At 36.3% G+C, this 26,144-nt stretch overlaps 3 protein-coding genes across 3 annotated transcripts; all 3 read right to left on the minus strand.

The window, feature by feature from the left end:
- Positions 1–4,564: 4,564 nt before the first annotated feature.
- LOC149045605 (histamine H2 receptor-like) lies at positions 4,565–9,535 on the minus strand. Its single transcript, XM_089207813.1, has one exon. It carries the CDS (start codon positions 5,456–5,458, stop codon positions 4,565–4,567), a length of 894 nt encoding a protein of 297 aa, XP_089063939.1. The 5' UTR covers positions 5,459–9,535.
- Positions 9,536–14,372: 4,837 nt separating this feature from the next.
- On the minus strand, positions 14,373–15,851 carry LOC113674235 (uncharacterized). Its single transcript, XM_089207815.1, has 4 exons — positions 15,487–15,851; positions 15,164–15,351; positions 14,907–14,948; positions 14,373–14,732 (listed from the first exon to the last, which is right to left on the minus strand). The coding sequence occupies exons 2-4, from the start codon at positions 15,311–15,313 to the stop codon at positions 14,373–14,375; spliced, it is 552 nt and encodes a 183-aa protein (XP_089063941.1). The 5' UTR covers positions 15,314–15,351; positions 15,487–15,851.
- Positions 15,852–17,146: 1,295 nt separating this feature from the next.
- Positions 17,147–19,047, minus strand: LOC113672841 (histamine H2 receptor). The gene has a single exon (XM_027189189.2). The coding sequence runs from the start codon at positions 19,045–19,047 to the stop codon at positions 18,151–18,153; it is 897 nt and encodes a 298-aa protein (XP_027044990.2). The 3' UTR covers positions 17,147–18,150.
- Positions 19,048–26,144: the final 7,097 nt, after the last annotated feature.

Below are 26,144 nucleotides of genomic sequence, written 5' to 3' on the forward strand. Positions count from 1 at the left end.
TTCATTTTTCCCTTTCTCTTTAACCAATTGAGAGTAAATGATAAAACTAAAATAGAAAGAAAAAAAGGCTATTCATTTTTGCTTTCCAACAGATGCGCATCTCCATAGGTGAACGTAGGCGTAAAAAAATGTTTTTTTTATTTATTTTTATTTTTTACAAAGGCTAATAATAAGAAAAGCATATCAAAGAATTTTTACGAAACGGTTATCATTCATCACCTTAAAGTCAAGCGAGTTTCGAAAAGTGACACTCTATATCTGAAACTCTTTTCCATCCAAGATATCTGCTACATTCGCCAATTTACTCCGCTTGTTTAGTAGTTTTTCTTTTTCATTTCTGAGATATTCCTGCCACGGAAGACGTTTTTTTTTTAATCTTTTCAAATTATAAGAGTCTTGAATTAAATTTAAAAAAATAAGGAGGGAAAATGTTAGGGAGTCCATGGATGCTCTCCGACTAAGTCTTGTAATAACCGAATTCTCGTGACACATTCTCATTGGAGCATGTGGGAGTATGAAAAAGATATATGCTAAAAAACATAGGCTAATAACAAGTAGAGCATATCAAACGAATTTGACACAAAACGGTTATCATTTGTTGCCTTCAGTCGTGGTATCATGCAAACAGGTGTCGAATATCTGAACCTATTTCTCTTCGACACACATTTTACTTCGATCGGCCGAAGATATCAGCTTTAGCTGCTAATTCAGTCCACTTTTTCGAGTAGTTTTCCTTTTCATTTTTGATATAATTATGCCACAGAAGGTTTTGATCTCCGCATAAAAAAAAAAAAAAAATTGGATATCCTTCAATCTTGAGTGAGGTTTTAAGTTATTTTCATAGTTCAAACAGCCTCAAATGAATCGACCTAAGTAAAAGTGTATTGGACAACCCTCCTCCATCAGAAATTCACCTTAAAATTGAGGATGAACTCTCTTTTAATTTAGAAACATTGAAATAATTTAAGAGGAATTTGTAAAGAAAATAATCTTCAAAGCTTACCTTATCTCAAATAACTTTCTAAGCGTCCTCAGGTTCTTTATAATCTTCCGCCGATGAAACTCAGAATCGTGCCATCCCCGCCAGGCGCCTGCATGGCAAAATTGGCACTTTATGAGCTGTGCACAGCTGTTTAATAAGAAAAAAGTCGATCGCAAGCTGAATAATAATTAAGAATTAAGAATTTCTGTCTCTAACATACCCTTCGATCGACTAGGCAATAGCGTCGTTTAAAATTAGTCGAACCCATTCAGTTCGGTGACAGATAGGTTACACTTTAGTGATTTCCCCTAGTTTTCCATAGAAAGAAGCAATAAAGACGCTCTGAATAATTTTGCATGATTCCGTTAACTTCTTTTTAGGAAACAGAGATGTTTTTCGTCTTGTCACGAGCGAGACAAAAAAAAAAACAAAAAAAAAAAAGAAGAAAAAATCCTGAATCCACATTTACCGACTCAAAACTTACCGTCTTTGTAATTCTATATATCTAATTTCAGTTTTTCTGTTTTCATTACTGGTAAAAGTTGCATTAAACAGGTTAAAATTATAAATATTTTTCAGTATAAACTAGTTGTCCTTTCAATGTTTTCTTGGTGCTAATTAAAGACGTGGTAGCTTCAAGCGTTTTCGCAATAAATTAACAATAACATTCAATTGCCTTGCACTGCACACGAAATTCTGGAATCCACTTCTCTAATGTACTTTAGGAGACATAAAAAGAAAAAAAAACTTTGCAATTACTTAAGAAATACAAAATAGGAACAAGAACAAACAAACAAACGACTGAGGGTGATTAAGGACACCTCGTGACCTGACTGAAGTGACCAAACCTCTCACCTTTCCGAAGAGCCGATTTGTGCCGATGAACTTTGCCAAGAAAATAATCTTCAAAACCTACCGTATCTCAACTCACTTTCTTAAAAGCGTCCTCAGATTCTTTATAATCTCCCGGCGATAAAACTCAGAATCGAACATGGCGTTTGCAAAATTGACATTTTGGAAGCTGTGCGCAACCGTTCAACAAGGAAAACGTCGATCGTTATCTGAATAATAATCTTTCTTCACACGTATTCTTTGTTTCTTATTTAATAATATGTAGGGTGGCCCACAACTGTCACGGCAAAAGAAATAACCTCGCAGTAAAAGAAAAAGACTCACGGCAAAAAGAATAACCTCGAGGCAAAGGTAAAAGATTACGGTGGCCCGTAACGGTCACCGTATCTTTCCTTGTAAAAGTCAAGTTTTATTTTTCAAAACTAATATTTTTTTTTCCTAAACCCAGGTTTTTTCCACCACAAAAACCTCCGAGTTTTTCCCTAAACTCAGGTTTTTCCACAAAACCCAGGTTTGTTTTCCCACAAAACCCAGGTTTTTTTTCCCATAACCCAACTTTAAGGCATACACCGCAAGCAATCTTGTCGCGGGCTCATCGCAGTTCGCCCTCTGACGTCCAAGATGGCGGAAGTAGTAAAGTCATCGCAGGAGGTTAATGCATTTCGCGTTTGATTATGAGGTTAATGAATGACAGAATTACGACGAGCAAGCTTTGCCCTTGTACATATCAGAGATTAAATATTACTGGTTGTGAAATGAAGGAAAAGTAATAGACTTTCGAAGAAGAATTAAACTATGCAGCTTAATGAGAGGCTTCGACATGTAGTTCTTTGCTATTATTATCAGCTATACTGAAACTGTACCGTAGTGTGCGATTGTGGTTGAGTTTGGCCCATGTATAGAACAGGCCCATACGTATGACGATTTCCATAAGCTAAATTATCCTATTATTACAGGAATCTGCCGGTCTTTGTTGTCGTGTTTGCTTTAGTTGACTACAAGCTGAAAGAAGGGAAGGGCTTTACACAAATTTATCGATGGTCAATGAAAAACACGTTACTGTCTGACTGCGATAAACTCAGTTCTGTTGTCGATCCTGATCTCACAATGTATGAGCTGTTCCATTAAACATAGCATCATATCCCCGTTCTCTGTTGGCTGTTGTCTGTTTCCTGTTCCCCGTTCACTTTTTCTCTTCCCCGTTCTTTATTCCCTGTTCCTCGTTTACCGATCCTTATTCTCTCATTTTTTAATTCCCTAAGTTTGAGGTAAATAAAGCTATTCAAACAGATATGCAAACTTCACCCTCTTCTCCTGGGTGTAGGACTTTAATGCTGAAGTCGTGTTGCTTTATCCAATTCCCACGCTCGACAATTGCATCCCTTTGCGCGAGAAAATAGAACCTGTTTCATATTTTTTCGTCGACTTTTATTTATATCAGTTTATTTTTAATACACATTTACCCATTTCCTTTTTTTTTTTTATTTCATACATGCATAAGTGTTAATCATCTTGAAATTATGCATTTATGCTGACAGTATCAGTCTTCATCATAAAAATTTCAATTTCCTCGATTGTGATTGGTTTGAAAAACTCACACATTTTCTTTTAATTTACTTGCCAAGGTGTTATCGGACAGTTTGTTATGGAACGGTTCGATAAGCTAATCATATCCAAAGTTGTAGTTTAAATCGACCAATCACATCCAAAGATGAGTTTAAATCAACCAACTACAGCCTCGGTTTCATTCACCATAGAAACACTAATTCCTTTGTCAGTCTTTAATGCAAATTTCTCTTTCTTTTATAACTTGGCGATATTTCTCTTCTCGCAAATTGAAATTTTTATAATTAATTGGTAATATGACTTCGTGGAGTCCAATTTGGTCTGTAATCGCACTCGTGATAACAGAGTATGATTGCATACCGAATTAGACTCCACTCAGTCCTATTACCGTTACTTATTAAGATAAATCTAGCTAATCACATCCTTTTTTTTTTTTGATGTTGTGTATATTCAAATTGATAAAGAGCGGTCACTTGGCTCATCTACAAATCCTTTAGCTGCTAACCCTTTGAACTCTAAGATTGACTTACATCTAATTTCTCCTCACAGTATCACGCCTGAATAAAACAAAAAGGTCACGAGAATAAAGGAAATGATCATCAACTTAAGAACCCTTGAATGTTTAACAAATTCTCCTTGTCAAAACCATTGGAAATATATCGAGAAAAGTATGAAGGAAATGCATATTAACTTTAGGATGTAAAACGTTAAGCTATTTTGATACATAATGTGATAATGCTGAATTGCACAGTGAGATTAAAATTACAATCACAACGTCTAACGAGCTAATATTTTTTTCTTTGACAAAAACGGAATCCAGCGAACCTATAAAAAACGTGAAGCGAATCAAGGCAAAGCTGGAAAAAGCGTGAACTCAACTTAAACACACGCAAACGAAACTTATACTGACGCAGAACTAAATCTAAAGTAATGCAAATAATCAAACAAACCCAAATGAACAAAATGCAAAATGAAACCTTACACATAAAACGTACAAAGGAATCACGTTTAATCATAAATGATCGCAAACGTAATCTGATTAATTCAATCTACCTCCTTTTTTTTTATTTAATGCAGAGGCTGGAGAGTTTAGAGCAAACTTCCTATCAAAAACTACCTTCACACAACCTTAGTAGAAATTTATTTCTCCCCCACTAGTTAAACTCAAATTTGAATGTTAATCTCACGGAGGGGAACGATCTCAACCTGTCTGTGTGGCTGAGGTCGTTGGCGACAAAACATCTTTAAAGCTCGCCTAAAACCTGGCATCCTCATAGTATACAATATCGGATTTAAAAAAGAGTTCGCGTAAAACAAGAAAATTGAACCCCCTCGCCAACGGAAACGCGCTATTTCAGACCATGAACTTGAAATATTAGTGGCAAGAAAAAGAAAAGTAGTTATAACATAAGGCAGCCACAATAGTAGAGAGAGAGAAGTCACGGTGAACAACGTCACGGTTAGTTTCCTTTCCCTGTTTGCCGCGCCATGGTGTCGAGGCTGATTTCCAAAGCGAAGCTTGACAAAAATAAAAACGTAAGAGACACAAATGACCAAAAGACAAATTGAGACGAATGTACCCCAGGCGTAGAAATAATAATTCTGTTTATGTGCATAGCGATAATTTATTATTAACGCACATGGGATGAGTAGTGCTGTTAACCAGATGGCGATGATAAGAACCCAGTAGACTGACTTTTTCATCGTACGATGTCTGAAGGGCCAAAACGTTGCATTCAGGCGTTCTAGAGAAATAACAGTCATATTTGTTAACGAACAGATGACAAACCAGAAGAGCGTGACATGTATATACCAATGCTCTATATTGTACCTCCAGGAATTACATATCGCTCCAACATCATAGAAGAGGTCGAGTGCAGAACTTCCCCCAGATAACATGTCTGCAACTGCCAAGCTTATCACCAAGTAAGTGGATCGTTTACGAAGATTACGGTCTCTACAAAATGCAATCACTATCAACGAATTCAGAGCTATTATGGTGACAGATTCAGTCAGGCCCACAACCATCCAGGTTATACACTCCGGTGAAGAAGCCATCCGAGTAGTCTTTTCCTGTTCCAAATAATTGAGAAATATTAAGGTATTTCCGACAATGATTTTGACCACAGAGTACTGCGAAGGAGACTAGACTGACGTAACCTCCACACTTAATTTCGATACCCCTTGAGGTAACGAAGTTTGCCCATGGTCTTACATCCCTCCTTCGGTACGTTTTCGTAAATGTTAGCTACGTCCTTTTAAAAAAACCCTCTCCGATATGAAGACGACCTTTGTTTCTCTTCTGGTCGTGCAGGACAATTAGTTCCTATAGCTGCTTAAGACAGCTATCAAACTTCTTTAGGCTGTTTCAAAGAGATTTTGACCACGTTTTACGATTCACGAATCAGTGAATATTGAACTCGTAACTTTCCGTTCGCGAAGGCTCATTACTGCAAAAGAAAACGAACATTCTGACCCCAAAGTTCGCCTGTTCCTCACTCAAATTAAAATGAAAATTTTTCAAAAAAAAAAAAAAAGAAAGAAAGAAAAATTAGTTGATAGGTTTTAATTATTTTTATTTTATTTCATTTTGTTCTATTTTTTTAATTCCTGCTCGTAAAACGCTTTTTCATGCTTTTGTTTTCATTTTGTCGTGTCGCATAGAATTGACCGCTTTTTACAGAAATATAACTTTTTTGAATTCACGTGCTACTTTCCACACTTTCTCAGAGAGATTCGTGACATGCCACACAGACTGTTACCCTTCAAAGACGCACCGCAATATATTTCCTACAAACATGACATGCACGAACCAATCAGATATGTCTTAGATCATTAGACGAATGACAGCTCATTTGGTACGGCTCAAAGGTTCTCAGAGAGAGAATTATGTGAATCGAAATTTACGCCCATTGCTTGTTTGATTGATTGAACGCTTTTTCTCATCTTTAGCCTTCTGGCTGACGCAATTTACGACTTTCTTCTTGAATGGTGGATCCTATTTCTTTCATTCATTAATAAAGTCGACTTTACTTGCCGGTAAAGACCTATTGTGTTTAGATGATAAACAAAATAATAATGGTCGCTGGTACATTCGGAATTTCTCTTCTCATGTTTAACTCGACGTTCACGAGTAAGCGCAGCGATCTCAATGCGAACTCGTAAGACATCGAGCTGAACACGAAAAGAGAAATCCTATGTCTGCGCCCACCATGTATTATTCACTAATTATCTTGAATATTCAAGTGAAGACTGATAATTTATTCAGATGCATAATTGATAATTAGCGTTGGAAATAAAACGCCAACACTTCAAAGATGTTTCTTTGTCTTTTTGTTTCTATTTCGCTTGTTTTGCTATCATTATTAAAGTTATCGTGACTATTATTCTTGTAATCATGGCTATCATCATTGCGATCATAGTTCAAAATTGGTCCGCAGAAAAGTTCGAAGAATTTGTTTTTCCATTTCAATTGGATCTGCATATCAGATATCAGCGCCACTTAATTTCGTATTTTTCACTTACTAATTAGTTTCTTAGGCAGATATGGATGATTTCTGTAAGTTATAACTCGGAAGCTGGCAATAGATTATGGGTTTCCTCCTAATCACCGTCGTTGTTATTTTTTCATATTTGGACGTTCTTAGTACTACTGTGTTTCTTTTATTTGTGAGTTTAATTTTTTTTGTTTTGTTCTCCTTTCTAATTTTTTTTTCGCCAGATGTATTTCAAATAGTCTTCTTTCAATTTTCCCTCTCTTTTTTACCAATTGAGAATAAATGAAAAATCTTTATAAAGAAAAAAATTGGCGGTGCATTCGTGCTTTGCAGCAAATGCACAACTTAAAAGGTGAACGTGGGCGTAGAAAATGTTTTCTTAAAATTTTTTACCAAGGCTAACAACAAGAAAAATCGCTTTATGTCACGCGATTTTCAAAAAAAACTCTACATAGGCTCATAACAAGTACAGCATATCAAACGAATTTGACACAAAACGATTCTCATTTTTTGCCTTCAGTCATGGTATCATACAAACAGGTGTCGAATATCTAAAACTTTTTCTCTTTGTCACAAATTTTAGCTCGATCGCCCGAAGATATTAGTTGTAGCTGCCAATTTACTCCGCTTTTTCAAGTAGTTTTTCCTTTTCATTTTCAATATATTCACGCCAAAGAGGACGTTGATCTGTCATCATCATGACTGTTATTCTTGTAAACATGTTTATCATCATTTCTATCGTAGTTCAGAATTGTTCCGCCGAAAAGTTCAAATAATTTATTTTTCCTCTTCACCTGGATCTGCATACCAGATATCAGCACCACTTTATTTCGCATTTTTCATTTACTGATTAGTTTTCTCAGCCAGATGCGGATGATGTTGATTTCCGTAACTCATAACTCGGAAGCTGGCAATGGATTATGGGCTTCCTCCAAGTCTCGGTCGTCGTTATTTTCATATTTGAACGTTCTCAGTACTAGCGCGTTTCTTTTACTTGTGCGTTTAATTTTTGTTTTTGTTTTGTTCTCCTTTCGAATTTTTTTTCTTTTGGAAAAATGTATTTGAAGTAGTCTTCTTTCATATTCCCCTTTCTCTTTTACCAATTGAGAGTAAATGATAAAACTAAAATAGAAAGAAAAAAAGGCTATTCATTTTTACTTTCCAACAGATGCGCATCTCCATAGGTGAACGTAGGCGTAAAAAAATGTTTTTTTATATTTATTTTTATTTTTTACAGGGGCTAATAACAAGAAAAGCATATCAAAGGAATTTTTACAAAGCGGTTATTATTCATCACCTTAAAGTCAAGCGAGTTTCGAAAACTGACACTCTATATCCGAAACTCTTTTCCATCCAATATATCTGCTGCATTCGCCAATTTACTCCGGTTGTTTAGTAGTTTTTCTTTTTCATTTCTGAGATATTCCTGCCACGGAAGACGTTTTTTTTTTATCTTTTCAAATTATAAGAGTCTTGAATTAAATTTAAAAAAATAAGGAGGGAAAATGTTAGGAAGTCCATGAATGCTCTCCGACTAAATCTTGTTATTACCGAATTCTCGTGACACATTCTCATTGGAGCATGTGGGAGTATGAAAAAGATATATGCTAAAAACATAGGCTAATAACAAGCAGAGCATATCAGACGAATTTGACACAAAACGGTTATCATTTGTTGCCTTCAGGCGTGGTATCATACAAACAGGTGTCGAATATCTGAACCTATTTCTCTTTTACACACATTTTACTTCGATCGGCCGAAGATATCAGCTGTAGCTGCCAATTCAGTCCGCTTTTTCAAGTAGTTTTCCTTTTAATTTTTTAATATATTTATGCCACAGAAGGTTTTGATCTCCGCATAAAAAAAAAAATTGGATATCCTTCAATCTTGAGTGAGGTTTCATGTTATTTTCATCGACAAATAGCCTCAAATGAGTCGACTGAGTAAAAGTGTATTGGACAACCCTCCTCCATCAGAAATTCACCTTAAAATTTAGGATGAACTCTCTTTTAATTTAGAAACATTGAAATAATTTAAGAGGAATTTTTTAAGAAAATAATCTTCAAAGCCTACCTTCTCTCAAATAAATTTCTTAAAAGCGTCCTCAGGTTCTTTATAATCTTCCGCCGATGAAACTCAGAATCGTGCCAGGCGCCTGCATTCCAAAATTGGCACTCTATGAGCTGTGCGCAGCTGTTTATTTAGGAAGAAGTCGATCGCGAGTTGAATAATAATTACGAATTAAGAATTCCTGTCTCTAACATACCCTTCGATCGATTAGGCAATGGCGTTGTTTAAAATTTGTCGAACCCATTCAGCTCGGTGACAGATAGGTTACACTTTTAGTGTTTTCCTCTAGTTTTCTATAGAAAGAAGCAATAAAGACGCTCTGAAGAATTTTGCATGATTCTGTTCACTTCTTTTAGGAAACAGAGATGTTCTTCGTCTTGTTGCGAGCGTTGGACAAAAACAAAAACAAAAAAAAAGAAAAAAGAAAAAATCCTGAACCCACATTTACCGACTCAAAACTTACCGTCTTTGTAATTCTATTCAATCTAATTTCAGTTTTTCTGTTTTCATTACTGGTAAAAGTTGCATTAAACAAGTTAAAGTTATAAATGTTTTTCAGTATAGACTAGTTGTCCTTTAAATGTTTTCTTGATGCTAATTTAATACCCCATTCACACCAGCAAAACATGTTTTGTTAAACTGGTTTTCATTGAATGAAAATTATAAACAGAGAACTGAAAAACTTGATTTTCCATTGGATTCAAGTACTTGCTAACTTGCATTTCCAATGTGCTACATTCAAGTCAAAAATATTCGGTTAAGTAGTTTCGATGAAGAAAAAAAAAATTAAATTGTGTTTAACAAAACAACTTTTAAACATGTTTAAGCTTTGGTGTGAATGGGGCATTAGACGTGGTAGCCTCAAGCGTTTTCGCAATAAATTAAAAATAACATTCAATTGCCTTGCACTGCACACGAAATTCAAAGACGCACTGCAATATATTTCTTACAAACATGAAATGCATGAACCAATCAGACATGTCTTAGATCATTAAATGAATGACAGCTCATTTGGTATGGTTCAAAGGTTCTTAGGGAGAGAATTATGTGAATATATGAACGTTCTAAGTATTAGTGCGTTTTTCATACCTTTGCGTTTAATTTTTTTGTTTTTGTTTTGTTCTCCTTTCTAATTTTTTTTTGGCAAGAGGTATTCAAAGTAATCTTCGTTCATTTTCCCCTCTCTTTTTCAACAATTGAGAGGTAATGAAAAAACTGAAATAGAAAGAAAAATTAGGCTGTACCTTCTTGCTTTCTAGCAGATGCGCATCTCCATAAGTGATTGTGGGCTTGGAAAAATGAAATGATATGTTTTTCAAAGGCTAATAACAAGAAAAGCATCTAAAACGTATTTTATACAAAACGATTATCATTTATTGCCTTAAGTTAAGCGAATTTTGAAAACTGATACTCTATATCTGAAATTCCTTTCCATCCACGCTATCAGCTGCACTCGCCAATTTACTCCGCTTGTTTAATAGTTCTAAACGGTTCTAGTTCTCATTTTTTTCCTCCAGACATGGTATGATACAAACAATTGTCGAATATCTGGACCCATTTTTCTTTGTCGCATTTTACTTCGATCGCCCGAAGATATAAGCTCTAGCTGTCAATTCACTCCGCTTTTTCAAGTAGTTTTCCTTTTTAAATTATTGGTATATTCATGCCACAGAATATGTTGATCTGTATATAAAAAAATAAAAAATAAAAAAATAAAAAAAATGTTGGGTTTCCTTGACCTCAGTTTTAAGTTTTGATCATAATTCACTCAGCCTCAGGTAAATCGACCCAATTAAGGTTTATTGGACAACCCTCCTTTATCAGAAACTCACCTTATCGTCAGTTTTCATTCGAATTTAGGGAGAACTCCGGTTTAGAAACATTGAAAACGATTAAGAGAGGTTCTTAGTAATTTTCAAGAATCCGACGACAGAAGCAAAATCAAACTTTTTTATTTGCTCCAAAAGACCCTTTTAATGAACTGTTATCAAAAATAATATTGAAAAGTTCCAGCGAGCTTTATTTTGGCAAAAAATACGAAAACGCTTCTTTCTCCGGATTCTTGAAAATTACTGACAAGCTCTCTTAAGAGCAATTTGTTAAGAAAATAATCTTCAAAACCTACCTCATCTCCGATAACTTTCTTAAAACCTCCTCAGGTTCTTTATAATCTTGTCGAACCTATTCAATTAGGGGACAGATAGGTTACACCGGGGTGTTTTCCTGCGGTTTCCATAGAAAGGAGCAATAAAGACGCTCAGAAGAATTTTGCATGATTCTGTCAACTGATTTTAGGGAACGGTTCAATTTCAGAAAAAAGTTGTTTTTCATCTTGTCACGAACAAGACAAGCGTCATGTATGATACACGTTGAATCCGTCGGGATCTAGTTCATTCATTACATCGTAAACTTGATCTTTAGTTACATTTAAGCCATGCTCTTGCCTTATTTTTTTGTTCATTGCACGGTATCCCGATAGCTTTCCAGGCCCGTTGGGTTCAGTTTCAAATGCCTTCATTACTAGATCTACTATATAAGTATCATCATTGAAAAATATGTCACACGACGAAGCCTTCTATCAAGCATCCTTAGACTCCACGCGTAAAGTGGCAAGTCACGAGTGAGGAAATCTAACATCTCTCATCTTTGTAATCCTTGCCCGACATATTTCAGCAAAGCCTCTTTAAGATCGGCATTATTTTTCCACAAGGCCTCTCTGAAATCTTACATCGAAATACTAAAAAACTCTTCTAAATCACTCAAGATCAAAACAACTTCACAACTTGAGTAAATGGACATAACGCACGATGGGACATACAATCACGCCCGCACAGTATCATGGTAGTGGCAGCCCCCGGCCACAGAGATATTCAATTAGATTTGATGTTGAGTTTATTTTTTATTTCAACGTGAATTTCCTTTGGATTTCAGTTTAATTTTGAAATGATTTTTACTTTGATAATGCAATTACTTTTGCTTATAAATTTCCTTGCTACTTCATTTTACTGTCAATCGTTCTTTTTCCTTTGTTTTGCAGTCACGTTCCATTTTACTATCAGTTTTGATTTATTTTTTTCTTTTATTTTTTATTAAATCTTTCAAAAATTGTAAAATTTTGAGTGGCAGCTCTCGGCCACCACACACGTCCATTCATACTGCTAGGACCAGCGTGTCGATAGCGTCATGTTTGTCAATAGAATAAGAAAGATGGTAAGCTTTGAGTTTGGTAAAGAAATAGAGAAGGATGTCATACACGAATTTCGTAATGGGCCTCGCTCACTATAAAGTCTCTGTGCTTTTGTGGTGGAGCATCGGAGCGCAGAATCCAAAGGTCTGCGGTTCGATTCCTATTAGGGGAACCAGAATTTTTTGTTTCTCCAACGCTCGCGACAAGACGAAAAACATCTTTCTCCATTTTTTTTTTTTTACCGACTTAAAACTTACCATCTTTCTTATTCTATTTAATATAATTTCAACCGTTGTACTTTTATTAAGAAAATAATCTTCAAAGCCTACCCTATCTCCAGTAAATTATAATCTTTCGGTGATACAAATTAGAATCGAACAAGGCGTTTGCATGACAAAATTGGTATTTTAGGAGCTGTGCGCAGCTGTTCAGAAAGGAAAAAGTCGATCGTGAGCTGAATAATAATCTCTCTTCAAATGTACAAAACTAAAGGGTTTTTATTATTTGTTTCTTTATAAATGATATATGACAAGAGAAGCCAAGAAAACAAGTCCAGAATGGCGTGGAGAATTCTTGTCTCTAATATACCCTCCGATCAGTTAGGCAATAGCGCAGTTTAACATTTGTCTAACTCATTTAACCAGGTGACAGCTAGGTTACACTGAGGTGATTTCCTGTAGTTTTCCATAGAAAGGAGCAATAAAGACGCTCTAAAGAATTTTGCACGAAGCACGTGAATGTGAAGCACGCTCGCGCAATTGAATTTGATTACACAAATTTACTTGCTATGTTATAAATGGTTTTTGTGGTGTTAATCTAAGACACAGTAACTTCAGGCGTTTCCTGCAATAATCAACAATAACATCCAAATGTCGACGGGCTCAAGTAATGCGTCAGCGGCTAACTTCAAACTGGCTTTTTTCAAACGAAACATGGCGGACACTAGTGGAGTGTTTTTGAACACTGTTCGTGGTGCGCTTGTAGTTGCAGAGGCTGAACTTTCGGGCAAAGATGGTCAAAGTAATAATATAAGCGAAGCCCTAGATGATATAAGAGGGTTGCTGGCACCAGTTTCGCTTCGACACTTCAATAACCGAACCGGATTTAAGCACATCTTGGGAGATTATTTTCCAATGTTTCAAAGGCAAGCCATAGATTGGCTTAAGACATTTCAGCGACGAATGTCTCCACGATGTTCCGTCAAACACATGAGCATGACTGGCCGCAGCATGTGTGAAATGAACAGTAACTACGATCAATCCTTATAGTATAATACTTTTAATATCAACGATTGTAATGGTAACATTCAAAAAAACAATAATTTCTGATGGCAATACGTTCAGCACGCAACGTTTTGTATAGTAATGTAAATTGAGATTATAGTAAATATTTTCTTGTAATTTCTGTATATATCGATAATATACATTTCTATATGATTCTGTAAACTCTTCATATTGATATTAAATGCACTAGAGGATATTAATAGCAAAATTGAAATAGTAAATTATCTTTTGTAATCTCTGAACATATCTATAACAAATATATATATATATATATATATATATATTTTTTAATATAAACGTTTCATATTGATATTCAATGCATTACTGGTAATTTGCTTCCATTTGAATCGCTCATAAAATTATATATCCTCAATACCCTGGAAATCATTTTGATTATTGAGAATTGAGACAAAATTAATGTTCCTCTCAGTACTCCAAACATATGTGCTTAGTAGATGATACATATCCTTTATGATAATTGACACTAAGGCATTTGATAGAAAGCAACTTTCTTGAACAATTTGCTTTGATTGTGGTAATTGATCTGCAAACATTTGAAAAATTATCACACAGGTATTCATATAATTTGTTTTCCTTTTAACATTGTATGTTGGCATATATAAAGAGTATCTAATAAGTAGCCATATATTGAGTACATTATCATAACAATAAAATAGTTACATTTTTGTCTGTAGTTTGCAAATTCTAAGAAACTGTTACATAACAGGCCACCTTTAAGTTATTTAATTGCCTCTTTAGCTTCAAGTGTGGTTTTCCCTTGAAGAACACAGTCTGAAACTAATTTTTGAAAGTGCTGGGAACAAAAACTACACTTCTCTACATTACCATCTTTGGGGAGACCACAGTAACAAAAGTCATAGGTGAAACACCTCTTAGGTATATATACATTTGAAGTGTGTTTGTACACAGTTTCATCACACCCATTTTCTCGTAACCAGAATATTTACACTTCTAATAAAATTTGTTTGGCTTTTCTCAAAAATATTAATCTCCTGTTTCACAATTTTAGGAATGACTTTCTTTGTGAACTTAGCACATTTTATTATTGCATCACTCAATACTGACACTGGAGCACTTTCGTTCAAAACTGCTATGAGACCTGCATAAGCTGGCGTCATATTCTCAGCAGTGGCTCCATGCAGCATTTTTGCAGCATTTAATGTCTGTAGCCTCCTTCGTCTAGCGCTACGGCCAGGGCCAGAGATCTTCCCTTCATCTCCCAAAATTGTTGGAGAGCGGGTCCTTCTGTCTACAATGTTGTCTGTAACAGAGATCTGAGGAAGACAAAAAATTTTGACCATGCAAATCTTCAGTTTTATTTCAATGCATAACTTCACAGCCAGGGTAAATCATAAATTACCCTATTGATAAACTGTTCGCATGGAATGAGAAAGCTTTCTCCAAGAATATAATATGCAAAAGAGTACACATGAATTGGAGGTACTGACCTTTTCTTTCACATTTTTGTTATCCTCATTCACCAATTTTGCCTAAAACACAACAGTATTAGCCGAGTTTAACTGAAATCAAAGGAAAACGAGTCATTTCGTGGAAATTTCCAAAATATTTGCTCATTTCGACGTATTTAGAGGTAAAAGGCAATTTAACTGCCTTCTGATTTATATCTTATTTCTCTTAACAACAATTGAAGATGTATGCGTGCAAGTTCAGGAGATTCAAGTATTTGATATTCGATGTTGTTTACCTTTGACTCGAGGCGCTTTAATTTCCTTGCCTTTTTCGTAAACTCTTTATCACGGGCAAGGGCAGACACAAGAAGAGCATCTTGGTTCCGTTTAATCTCCAGATATTCATTCAAAGGGAAGCGATTTTTCTGTCCTTTTCTTGGTGGCATGTCGCTGCACTCTGTTGCAACCTGTCTTAATCCACATTCTGTTGACAAAGGGAGAGTAGCTCGCTCAGTAAACCTCGAAATGCTCGAAAGTCTAGTCATGGTAGTCGTTAAAAAGTTCAGATATCAAGGAAACGAGACAAAAATCAAAAATTCTGAATCGGAGAAGTCCTTACCAATGAACGCATGATTCCATAGTTTTGTCTCTAGCTTCTGGCCGTCTTGTCATTTTGAAGCTTAAATCTTTTTAAGATGCCTCAAAAATATGCTTTGCTTCACGACGCCATGACAGTCTCCTCTTTTCAACCAAGGGAAAACCAAATATATTTCTCCTATTTCGCCTTGTTTGGTATTGAATAAAAGCTCTTGCGAGGATCTAGATGTTGGTTCCAAATTTACCGCGCTTTCATTTAACCACAGTTTATAGAGAGCCTGCAAAGTTAATCATTTCCCGGCTTTGCGCCAGACCTCCGCACGGCCAACATGGCGGCGGGGAAAAAACTGGAAAATAATGTGGCCGAAAAATCCGCCAGAAATCGCCGGCGTGACTTCTCTAATGCACTTTAGAAGACATAACATACTTTGCAAAAAATAATAAATAAACAAAGAAAAAGAGAAAAAAAAGACAACGGCTTACATGTGTATAGCTTAAACCATTTAAAGCACTTTACAGCACTTACAGGATGCAAAGGAACCGCAGGGATCACCTTTCGCGTTGTCTGCCGCAAGTTTTAGTTCGTGCAATTTATGGTCTTTGAAAAATAAAACAAGTGCTTATTACACCAAACTGCATGTAAAATCATGTTTTTACCTGCTAATGATGTACATGAAAAGAGTCTGGGAAACGATCAGACATAGTACAATTAGCTGACAGCTCAGCTCCATGTTTTCTTCTCTAATAAGGCACGCTCTTTTAACCAATGACAGCGTGCGCTACATCCGAACATTGTTATAATTAATCATAGTTTTAGGCAACCAATCGGCTATTTACCGCGGCCAAAATTTATCCCACTCAAACTTAGCTATTTTGTATTATTTTGTTGCCGTTCACCGAAAAATCGACTAAAATATCGATATAGGCATAATTTCTCTCTGTATTCCCCTTTTCTCGTTCTCCACTCCCAGTCACCTATAAACTGTTCCCTGTTCCCTTTGGCCTTTGCCTTTTGGCTTCGCAATGTTCCCTGTTCCCCGCTCCTTGTTCCCTGCCCCCTGTTCTCTGTTCTCTGTTCCCTGTTCCCTGCTCTCAGTTCCCTGTTCGCTGTTCCCGTGCTCTACTTCTCTTCTCCGTTCACTATTTCCTGTTCCCCGTTCACCGATCCTTATTCCCTTTTTTTTGTTCTCTGAGTTTGAGGTAAATGAGGCGAGACAAACAGATAGGCAAACTACGCCCTCTTCTCGTGGGCGTAGGACTTCATTGCTAGAATCTTCTTGATTTATCCCACTCCCACGCTCGACATTTGCATCCCTTCGCGCAAGAAGATGAAGCCTGTTTCATATTTACTCGTCCACTTTTATTTATGTCAGTTAATTTGTAATACAAATCCACCCATTTCTTATCTTTTTTATTCCATACATGCATTAGTCTTAATTATCGCAGTTTAAATAATGCATTTATGCTGAATCATAAGCAATACAATTTCCTCAATTGTGATTGATTTGAAAAACTCACATTTTCGATTTACTTGCCCACGTTGTTATCGAACAGTTTGCTATAGGACAATTCAATAAGCCAGTCATATCCAAAGTTGTTACTTAAATTAACCAATCACATTCAAAGTCGTAGTTTAAATCGACCAATCACAGCCTCGGTTTCAATCACCCTAGAAACACTAATTCCTTTGTCAGTCTTTTAATGCAAATTTCCCTTTCTTTCATAACTTAGCTATAATTCTTTTCTCGCAAATTGTACTTTTTATAATTAATTGGTAATAAGACTTCGATCATACTCGTGATAACAAAGTATGATTGCAGACCGAATTGGACTCCCCACAGTCCTATTACTATTACTATTAAGATAAATAACTAAATAACTTAGCTAATCACAACCTTTTTTCTGATTTTGTTTATATTCAAATTGATAAAGAGCGGTCATCCAGCTCATCTACAAATCCTTTAGCTGTTAACCCTTTGAACTCTAAGATTGACTTACATCTAATTTCTCCTTACAGTATCACCCCTGAATAAAACAAAAAGGTCACGAGAATAAAGGAAATGATCATCAACTTAAGAACCCTTGATTGTTTAACAATTCTCCTTGTCAAATGCACTGGAAATATTCGAAGAACAGAATGGAGGAAATGCATATTAACTTTAGGATGTAAAGCGTTAAGATATTTTGTAAAGACAAGCTACTATCTGAATGTTTATTTACATAATATGATAATGCTGAATTGCACAATATGATGAAAATTGAAATCACAATTTCTAATGTGCTTATATTTACTTCTTTGACCAACAAACGGAATCCAGCGAAATTCTACAAAACGTGAAGCGAATCAAGGCAAAGCGATAGAAACGATCAAAGTGAAACAAAGTAGCAAAAAACGGCTTTGACATAATCACGCAGGAAAAAGCGTGAACTCATCTTAAACACACGCGAACGTAAACTAAACCTAAACTGACGCAGAACTAGATCTAAATGAAATCTTTCACATGAAACGTACAAAGGAACCACGTTTAATAATAAATGATCTGATAAATTCAGTTTTCCTACTCTTTTCCTTTCCTTTTTTAATTTTTTTCATTTAATGCAGAGGTTGGAGAGTTTAGAGCACTTCTATTAGAAACTACCTTCACAGAACCTTTGTAGAAGTTTATTTCTCCCACACTAGTTAAATTCAAATTTGTGGGTTAATCTCACGGAGGGAAATGATCTGAACACGTCTATGTGGCTGAGGTCGTTGGCAACATAATATCTTTAAAGCTCGCCTAAAACCTGGCATCCTCATAGAATACAATATCGGATTTAAAAAACAGTTTGCGTAAAGCAAGACGATTGAACCATGTACTAAACGGAAAATCCCTATTTCAGATAATGACCTTAAAATATCAGTGGCAAAAAACAGAGAACTAGTTATAACATAAGGCAGCCACAATAGGAGAGAGAGAGAAGTCACGGTGAACAACGTCAAGGTCAGTTTCCTTTCCCTATTTGCTGCGCCATGGTGACGAGGCTGATTTCCAAAGCGAAGCTTGACGAAAATGAAAAGGTAAGAAACACAAATGACCAAAAGACAAATTGAGATGAATGAACCCCAAGCGTAGTAATAATGGTCCCGTTTATATGTATAGTAATAAATCATTATTAACGCACATGAAAAGAGGAGTGCGGTTAACCAGATGGCGATGATAAGAACCCAGTAGACTGTGGTTTTGATCGTACGATGTCTGAAGGGCCAAAACGTTGCATTCAGGCGTTCTAGAGAAATAACAGTCATATTTGTCAACGAACAAACAGGAAACCAGAGGATGAACACCTGAGGTATATACCAATACGCTCTATTGGGCCCCCAGAAGTTACATGTCTCTCCAACATAATAGAATAGATCGCGTGCAGAAATTCCCCCGGATAACATGTCTGCGACTGCGAAGCTTATCACCAAGTACGTGGATCGTTTACGAAGATTACGGTCTCTACAAAATGCAATCACTGTCAACGAATTCAGCACTACTATGGTGACAGACTCAGTCAGGCCCACAACCATCCAGATTATACACTCCGGTGAAGAAGCCATCCGAGTAGTCTTTTCCTGTTCCAAATAATTGAGAAATATTAGGGTTTTCCGGCAATAATTTGACAACAGAATACTGAGAAAGAGACTGACGTAAACTCCACATTTAATTTTGGTATCCCTCGAGGAAACAAAGTTTACCCATGATCTTACATCCCTCCTTCGCTACGTTTTAGTAAATGTTAGCTACGTCCTTTAAAAAAAAAACCCTCTCCGATATGAAGACGACCTTTGTTTCCTTACAGGTCGTGCAGGGCAACTAGTCCCTATAGCTGCTTAAGAGAGCCTTTAAACTCCTTTGGGCTGTTTCAAAGAGATTTTGAACACTTTTTACGAGTCACCTTTCGGGTCGATTCATCTGAGGCTGTTTGAATTATGAAAATAACTTCAAACCTCACTTAAGATTGAAGGATATCTAACTTTTTTGTGCGCAGATCAAAGCCTTCTGCGGCATGAATATATCAAAAATGAAAAGGAAAACTACTTGAAAAAGCGGACTGAATTGGCAGCTACAGCTGATATCTTCGGGTGATCGAAGTAAAATGTGTGTCAGAGAGAAATAGGTTCAGATATTCGAAACTTGTTTGTATGATACCATGACTGAAGGCAACAAATGATAACCGTTTTGTGTCAAATTCGTTTGATATTCTGTACTTGTGTGTCGTCACTTCCCCTTTAAATTTAGGGTGAGCTCCCTTTTAATTTAGAAACATTGAAATAATCTAATAGGAATTTGTTAAGAAAATAATCTTCAAAGCATACCTCAATATCTCATACCCTATATCTCAAATAACTTTCTTAAAAGCGTCCTCAGGTTCTTTATAATCTTCTGCCGATGAAACTCAGAATCGTGCCAGGCGTCTGTATGGCAAAATTGGCACTTTATGAGCTGTGCGAAGCTGTTTAATAAGGAAAAAGTCGATCTCGAGCTGAATAATAATTGATAGTTAAGAATTCCTGTCTCTAACATACCCCTCGATCGATTAGGCAATAGCGTCGTTAAAAATGTGTCGAACCCATTCGGTTCGGTGACAGATATGTTACACTTTAGTGATTTCCTCTAGTTTTCCATGAAAAGGAGCAATAAAGAAGCTCTGAGGAACTTTGCATGATTCTGTCAACTTCTTTTAGAATACAGATAAAGATGTTTTTCGTCTTGTCGCGAGCGCTGGACAAAAAAAAAAATAATAATAAAATTCTGAATCCACGTTTACCGACTCAAAACTCACTGTCTTTCTAACTCTATTTAATCTATTTGTAATTTCTAGTTTTTCTGTTTTCGTTAATGGTAAAAGTTGCATTAAACAATTTAACAATTATAAATGTGTTTTTCAGTATAGACTAGTTGTCGTTTTAATGTTTTCTTGGTGCTAAATTAAGACGTGGTAGCTTCAAGCGTTTTCGCAATAAATTGAAAATACCATTCAATTGTCTTGCAATGCACACGAAATTCTGGAATCCACTTCTGTAATGTACTTTAGGAGACATGAAAAAACTTTGCAATTACTTAAGAAACACAAAATAGGAACAATAACCAACAAACGACTGAGGGTGATTGAGGACACCATTTGACTTGACTGAAGTGACCGAACCTCTTACCTTTCCAAAGAGCCGATTTGTGCCGATGTACTTTGTTAAGAAAATAATCTTCAAATAATTCCTTATCTCAACTAACTTTCTTAAAAGCGTCCTCAGATTCTTTATAATCTTCCGGCGATAAAACTCAGAATCGAACATGGCGTTGGTGTGGCAAAATTGGCATTTTGGAAGCTGTGCGCAACTGTTCAAGAAGGAAAAAGTCGATCGTTATATGAATAATAATCTTTCTTCATACGTATGAAACTGACGGTTTTTATCATTTGTTTCTTGCTAAATAATATATAGGGTGGCCCACAACTGTCACGGCAAAAGAAATAACTTCGCGGCAAAAGAATTAACCTCGCGATATTTTTCAATTCCTGCTCAGAAAACGCCTTTCCATGCTTTTGTTCATTTTGTCGTGTCGCGTGGAATTGACTGCTTATTACAGAAATAGAACTTTGTCGAATTCACAGGCTACTTTCCACTCTTTCTCAGAAAGATACGTGACTTGCCACATAGCCGGTCACCCTTCAACGACGCACCGCAATATATTTCCTACAAACATGACATGCATGAACCAATCAGATATGTCTTAGATCATTTAGATGAATGACAGCTCATTTGGTATGGTCCAAAGGTTCCCAGAGAGAGAATTATGTGAATTGAAATTTACGCCAATTGCTTGTTTTGTAATGATTCAACACTTTTTTCTCATCTCTAGCCTTATCGCCAACGGAATTTACGAATTTTTCTTCATTCGTCATTAAAGTCGACAGTAATTTCCGGTAAAGACCTATTGCGTTTAGATGATAAACAAAATGATGATGGTCGCTGGTAGATTCGGAATTCCTCCGTATCATACGTTTCGTATCAATGTTGATTCGCGTCAGAAGAAGCAAAGATTTATTGTAACAATTTCAATAGTTCGAATGCAGTAGTTTGTTCACATCTAATTCTTGCGTATACTGTACGACTCGCTATACTAAATGCGGTAGAATTGGAACAAAATGGCTGGGTTTTTTTTTTACCTTTATTGAAGAATGTTGTGTTGTGATTGAAAAGAACATCGACAAAAAGCCTGCAAATAGAATTAGTTACCAAATATGATACAAAGGATGCTTAAAAGGAAAGTTTGGAAGGGGGGCTCCATATCCGTTAGCAGATTTGGACGGGGGTCCAGATCCGCGGGGGGTCCAAATCAGCTGTAACACCAGGCCAACGTATCGAGTCATTTGAAATACTACCAGCTATCCTTGGAAATCCTCGATTACCAGGTAATTTTGACCGCGATATGGAAAAAAAATATAACAGTTATTGGTATAATCTAAACATCCGAACACTTCAAGAAACACTGGAAATGCGGTGGAGGTACTTGTTAACAGCCACAGCACAAGGGAAACGGCGAGGCAGTAAAAGAAAGCCAAACTGACCGGAGATGTTTTCGAAGTTTTCGGAATTACAGTTGTAGTCGGGTAACATGAAAGAAGTTACTGCCTTCCAGCTAAATTTTAATGAGTTCAGTAACAAGCTGGTGGCAGCTTTTACGACAGATGGCGTTGAAAACTCAGTCTCCTTTCACTGCCTCACATTCTTCTTTTTGCTCTAGATGCTAAAAAAATACTTTTACTACATTTCCAGTGTCCTCTTAGGTGTTCTGATGTTTAGAACATACCATTAACTGTTTTATTTTTTCCAAATGAGGACTGAAATACCCAAAGCCACTCTAATCTTTGCTTTCCATGAATCAAGCAAACATTTTAAAAGATAAAATTCTCATTAAAATGTAAAATTCTTCAGTCCATTTTAATAGCTTTCGACTCTAATTCGTTACATTAACTAATTTTGGTTCCAACTTGTAGAACCTGCGAAACAGGTCACATGACAAAGAGAAAAGTTTGCACAATCACGTCATGCAATACATCGAGCTGGGTTTGTCCAGTTGATTTTAATGGTCGCATGGAAATGTTGAGTTTGTCGCTCAAAACCGTTGTGGTCCATAAGAGCGTAACGTCATTAATAATTACAGAAACAAATTTGCAGAAAGGAGAGTATAGTTCATCGGGTTCCGTATACTAAATCTTGTGAGAAACTGCAATAATTATTTCAGTATGCGTGTTGTTTTGTAAATATAAACACTGTAACCTATTTTAACTTGTTTTTGTGTCCTTTTAAGTAACGCGATATGTCTGTTATGAATTTTTGATATGCAAATTAAGCTCGAATAGAAGGGTCTCCTCTGATCACGCTGGTATGAAAAATATTTCAGCGGAAGTTTCCATATTTTGTCTGCGAACTAACTGAATACATCTTGTAACTTGTAGCAAGATATAATTCCGTGAGCTACATTGTTATAGCCGCTGCGCGCTGGACAAAATCTTTGAAATTTACACTTTTGATCGCTGTTCACAGGGGTGGTCTGGCCAAAAACCATTTTTGGCTTGTGGCGACACAAAAAAAGAGAATTGGAGAACAACTAAGCTATTTTTGAAACATGTGTCCTGAAGCCTTTTCATGGGAAAAATATAAGAGAAAAATGTTTTCCGACGGGAAGTCAAGAGGACCGCTCTTAACGAGAGCGGCACTTGATTTTTTTTTATTTTGTTCCATTTTTCAGTTCCAGCCCGGAAAACACCTTTCAATGCTTTTGTTCGTTTTGTCATGTCGCATGGAATTGACCGCTTAATAAAGAAATAAAACTTTTTCGAATTCACAGGCTACTCTCTGGGCGAGACATGCAACAAAGCCTTTTACCTTTCGACGTAGCGTCGCAATATATTTCCTACAAACAAGACATGCGTGAACCAATCAGATATGTCTTAGATCAGACATAGTTTGATGCTACACTGGTTTGCAGATTTAATGAATGTAACCGAAGAAGTTACAATTCATAGACCCAACGTTTCGACACTCCTGTCTAGTGCCTTCATCAAGGGTGATCTAAACGCTGCAACAAGAGGTCCTTTTATATGATCACTAATTAGCGGCCTTTTTTCTGACGAGGTGTAAATAAGCGTCAGGAAGCAGACCGCCATCGTCACGATTTAAAGGAGCGTGGGCGGAGTTAATATGCCAAGCCTCCAAACAAAGGCGCTGGCGGTAACGCCGATTAGTGGTGATAATTTTAGAATTGTCCCACCCAATTGTATGGTTGGTTAGGCAAGTATGCTCCGATAAAGCTGAATTTTCCTTTTTGCAAAGAAGAACCGCTTTTTGGTGCTCTTTTAACCGTGTACCAAACTGGCGTTTGGTCTGTCCAATGTATTCGTTGTCACAGTCATTGCAAGGAATAGAATAAATAGCGTCGGTTCGTTGTTCTTTCGTGACAGGATCCTTAGGTTTGGCGAAAATATGCCCCAAAGTCTGAAAAGGTTTTTGAGCAACTTTAACGTTGTGGCTATTCAAAATTCTCTTGATGGGTTCAGTAACACCCTGTATGTAAGGAATAACAGCAAAACCAGTCGCTGGTTCCCTTTCATCAAGAGCGTTACTATTTGTAACTGGTGTGTCTATTTGTAACAGGAGTGTCGAAACGTTGGGTCTATGAATTGTAACTTCTTCGGTTACATTCATTAAATCTGCAAACCAGTGTAGCATCAAACTATGTCTGATTGTCCACCTGGTTGCCGTGTGAACTTTAATATATGTCTTAGATCATTTATATGAATGACAGCTCGTTTGTTATGGTTTAAAGATTCCCAGAGAGAGACTTTTTTCTTGGATGGTGCATCCTATGTTTTTCATTTGTTAATAAAGTCGACTTTACTTGCCGGTAAAGACCTACTGTGTTTAGATAAAAAACAAAATAATATATGGTCGCTTGTAGATTCTGAATTTCTCTTCTCCTGTTCAACTCGACGTCTCACGAGTAAGCGCAGCGAGCTCAGTGCGAACTCGTCAGACATTGAGCTGAACATTATGGGCTTCCTCCAAGTCTCCAAGCCTTGGTCGTCTTCGTCTTCATATTTGAACATTCTCAGTACTGACGCGTTTCTCTTACTTTTGCGTTTAATTTTTTGTTTTTGTTTTTTTCTCCTTTCTAAGTTTTTTTTTTGGCAAGAATTTAAAGTACTCTTCTTTCATTTTCCCCTCTCTTTCTCAACAATTGAGAAGTAATGAAATAACTAAAACAGAAAGAAATAAACAGGCTGTACATTCTTGCTTTCCAGCAGATGCACATCTCCATAGGTGATTGTGGGCGTAGAAAAATCTTTCCTTAATTTTTTTTTTCAAAGGCTAATAACAAGAAAAGCATACAAAACGTGTTTTTTACAAAACGATTATCATTTATCGCCTTAAGTCAAGCGAGTTTGAAAAGCCGATACTCTATATCTGAAACTCTTTTCCATCCAAGCTATCAGCTGCACTCCTCAATTTACCCCGCTTGTTTAGTAGTTCTAGACATTTCTCAATGTCGAATATCTGAACCTATTTCTCTTTGAAAAACATTTTACTTAGATCGCCCAAAGATATCAGCTGTAGCTTTCAATTCAGTCCGCTTTTCAAGTAGTTTTCCCTTTTAAATTTTTGGTATATTCATGCCACAGGAAACGTTGATCTGCATATAAGAAAGTTGGGTTTCCTTGACCTCATGTCACCAAAGTGACACGAAGTTTCAGATAAATCGACCCGATTTAAGTGTATGGGACAAACCTCCTTTCCATAAACTCACCTTACCGTCAGATTTCACTATAATATAGGGAGAACTCCGTTTTAGAAACATCGAAAATGGTTAAGCGAGGTTGTCAGTAATTTTCAAGAATACGACGACAGAAGAAAAAATTCAACTCTTTCTTTTATTTGCTCCAAAAGACCCTTTTGGTGAGCTGTTTTCAAAAATAATATTTAAAAGTTCCAGCGAGTTTTTATTTTGGCAAAAAATACGAAAGTTCGAAATCGGCCAAAAGGTACCTAATTTGCATAATTTCTATCAAGCTTTCAGTGCATTTTCACAACGCTCGTACAAGACAAAAAAAATTACCTTGAATTCATTTTTTCATGAGCTGTTTTTCATCCCTTGGAGTAGCTTTACAACTATCTTTCATCTCCAACTGAACTTTCTTTCGTTTGTGACCACTCCGGCGTAAAGTACACCGTAATTACTATTCCGTTTGTACGCTGAATTTTGCCATGTTTCAGACGACCATAACATCGTAGCAAATAAAATATAAAAAGTTGACTTTTTGCTTCTGTCGCTGGATTCTTGAAAAGTACTAACAAACTCTCTCTTAAGAGCAATTTGTTAAGAAAATAATCTTCAAAACCTACCTTATTTCCAATAACTTTCGTGAAAGCCTCCTTAGGTTCTTTACAATCTTCCGCCGATGAAACTTAGACTCGTACAAGGCATTTGCATGGCAAAATTGGCATGGACTGTGTGCAGCTGTTTACTAAGGAAATAGTCGATCGCGAGTTGAATAATGATTAAGAGTCAAGACTTCCTGTCTCTAGCGTACCTTCCAATGGGTTAGGCAATAGCAATAGGCAATTAAAATTTGTCGAACCCATTCAATTAGGTGACA

This window comes from Pocillopora damicornis, chromosome 5 (genome assembly GCF_964200805.1).
Source record: "Pocillopora damicornis chromosome 5, jaPocDami1.2, whole genome shotgun sequence".
NCBI lineage: Eukaryota > Metazoa > Cnidaria > Anthozoa > Scleractinia > Pocilloporidae > Pocillopora > Pocillopora damicornis.

Coding starts and splice junctions, on each gene's coding strand:
- LOC149045605 (XM_089207813.1), bottom strand. CDS start 5,458: ATGGCTTCTTCACCGGAGTGTATAACCTGGATGGTTGTGGGCCTGACT.
- LOC113674235 (XM_089207815.1), bottom strand. CDS start 15,313: ATGCCACCAAGAAAAGGACAGAAAAATCGCTTCCCTTTGAATGAATAT. Junction 14,949..15,163: donor TAAAGCGCCTCGAGTCAAAG/GTAAACAACATC, acceptor GTTGTGTTTTAG/GCAAAATTGGTGAATGAGGA. Junction 14,733..14,906: donor ACAAAAATGTGAAAGAAAAG/GTCAGTACCTCC, acceptor TGTCTTCCTCAG/ATCTCTGTTACAGACAACAT.
- LOC113672841 (XM_027189189.2), bottom strand. CDS start 19,047: ATGGCTTCTTCACCGGAGTGTATAATCTGGATGGTTGTGGGCCTGACT.